The 2,117-nt window shown below is 35.4% G+C and overlaps 1 protein-coding gene across 1 annotated transcript; it reads left to right on the top strand.

The window, feature by feature from the left end:
* Positions 1-416: 416 nt before the first annotated feature.
* LOC121776768 (protein FAR1-RELATED SEQUENCE 5-like) lies at positions 417-1,663 on the top strand. Its single transcript, XM_042173937.1, has 3 exons — positions 417-1,162; positions 1,298-1,431; positions 1,638-1,663. The coding sequence occupies exons 1-3, from the start codon at positions 417-419 to the stop codon at positions 1,661-1,663; spliced, it is 906 nt and encodes a 301-aa protein (XP_042029871.1).
* The last annotated feature ends 454 nt before the right edge of the window (positions 1,664-2,117 follow it).

Below are 2,117 nucleotides of genomic sequence, written 5' to 3'. Positions count from 1 at the left end.
TGGTGGTTATGATGTTGTTGGGTGTACGTTGAATGATGTTAGGAATTGTTCTCGTGATATTAAAGAGAAACTGAAAGAAGTGGATGTTCAAATGATCCTAAATCAGATGCAAGAGAAGAAGAGAATTTGTGAAGGGTTTTTTCACAAATATCAATTTTCAACTGATGATAATAAGTTAGTGAGCTTATTTTGGTCTGATGTAGAGTTTCAGAAACATTACCATATGTTTGGAGATGTTGTAGCATTTGATACAACATATTCGACAAACAGGTAGTTTATTTATTATACTTGGTAATTGACATACATAGTAGTTAGTTGACTTAGTAGTCAACATAGGATATATTTGTAGTTGACATTGGTTATTATGAAAAATTTGTTGATGTTTTGTGTTGATCTATTTGTTCAATATGTATCATATGGTGTTTCGTCCATTTACCGGGAAAGACAATCACGGGGGTCCTATTGCATTTGGAGCTGGTTTCGTATCCAGTGAGAATTGTGATGCATTCTCATGGCCTTTTACTTTGTTTGTTGAATGCATGGGTGTTGCTCCAAGGATCATAATCACAGACCAAGATTGGGGAATGAGGCTTGCAATTGAGAAGGTATTATCTGGTACAAGGCATCGTTTGTGCATGTGGCATATTATGAGCAAGTTGTTTGAGAAAATACCTAAATCTATTTCTGATAGAGAAAAGTTTAGTAAGGAGTTTAAGGCTTGTGTTTGGTCAGAATTGTTAGATCCAGATGAGTTTGACATATTATGGACTGGTATTGTTGAAAAATATGGTGTGAAAGATCATAAATGGTTTAAGGACATGTGTGCTGTTAGACATATGTGGATCCCAGCCTACTTTAGAGATGTTCCTATGGGTTCTTTAATGAGAACAACATCTTTTTCAGAATCTGAAAACAATTTTTTTAAGAGGTACTCGAAACCGTTGTTTAATTTTGCTGACTTCACTCTTCAGCATAACAATGGCATTGATGCTCAAAGGAATCAAACTGAAAGGCTCGACTATTATGATTCTGTAATCTCACCAAAATATGCCACTGATTTAGCATTTGAGAAGCAATTGACATCTGTATACACGGATAGGATGTTTAGAGTGGTACAAGAATTGATTTATGAGGCTGATAAGAGTTGTCGGATGATTAGCATGTCCACTTTGGAGAACATCGAGGTCTTTAAAGTTTCTGATGCTAGAAAGAAGACCTTCACAGTTACACATTAGAAAGAGACTGAGTCATTTGATTGTGAGTGTAAACTCTTTGAAAGGTGTGGTTATCTATGCAGCCACCTTTTCTTCGTCCTCAGAAACAAAGATGTCAACAATATTCTAGAGAAGTATGTTGGTAACCGGTGGCTGAAAAGTGAATTATTGAAGGCAGTTCATGGTCTCACGAGTGACGAGAGTGCATCTGGCAAAGGTATATGAACTGTTTCTTATAGATATTTCAGTTGATTTGTCATATGTTGCTTAAACAAGACGCCAACATTCTCTGTATCTAACAAAAACACTCATGTTTAGTATATTTCAATTTTGTGTTGACATAAACTGTATAGGCTGTTGACATGTTACCGATTTAGTGTTCATATAATTTATATAGGATATTGACATGTTATATGTTTGCAGGTTCTAACGAAGATGACAAGCTATAGATTGGTAACAGGTGTCATGGACGTTACTTTGGTCTATATCAATGCGCTTTTAAGAACAAAAATCATCTGATTGCATTGGATAATTTGCTTGCGGGTATGGCTCCTCAAATTTTGACTGATGACACTACTGGATCTTCATCAGTTGATAAAAATGATTCCATCAAGAATATATATGGTATTGTTGTACCTGAAGAAGTAATTGCACGTGCTCCAGATGTGGTTAGTACAAAGGGAGGTGCAAGTGACAAGAAAAGCAGGATTAAGTCGGGCATAGAGAAAGCAATTGAAAAAGCAAGTAAACTTCATAAGCGTTGTGGAAAGTGTCATAAAGTGACTGATCATTATGCCAGGAGTTGTGGCAGAAAGTATACATAATTGTTCTTTTTTAACAAACAGAGTTGTTTTTGAGTTTTTAACATATGCTACAAGTTATTGACATTTTCTTATTAGTAGT

This window comes from Salvia splendens, chromosome 2 (genome assembly GCF_004379255.2).
Source record: "Salvia splendens isolate huo1 chromosome 2, SspV2, whole genome shotgun sequence".
Taxonomy (NCBI): Eukaryota; Viridiplantae; Streptophyta; class Magnoliopsida; order Lamiales; family Lamiaceae; genus Salvia; species Salvia splendens.
Note: the sequence above shows the minus strand (reverse complement) of the source record. Positions and strands in the feature narration are given on the sequence as shown.

Coding starts and splice junctions, on each gene's coding strand:
- LOC121776768 (XM_042173937.1), top strand. CDS start 417: ATGGTGTTTCGTCCATTTACCGGGAAAGACAATCACGGGGGTCCTATT. Junction 1,163..1,297: donor AGTTGTCGGATGATTAGCAT/GTCCACTTTGGA, acceptor TTATCTATGCAG/CCACCTTTTCTTCGTCCTCA. Junction 1,432..1,637: donor CGAGAGTGCATCTGGCAAAG/GTATATGAACTG, acceptor ATATGTTTGCAG/GTTCTAACGAAGATGACAAG.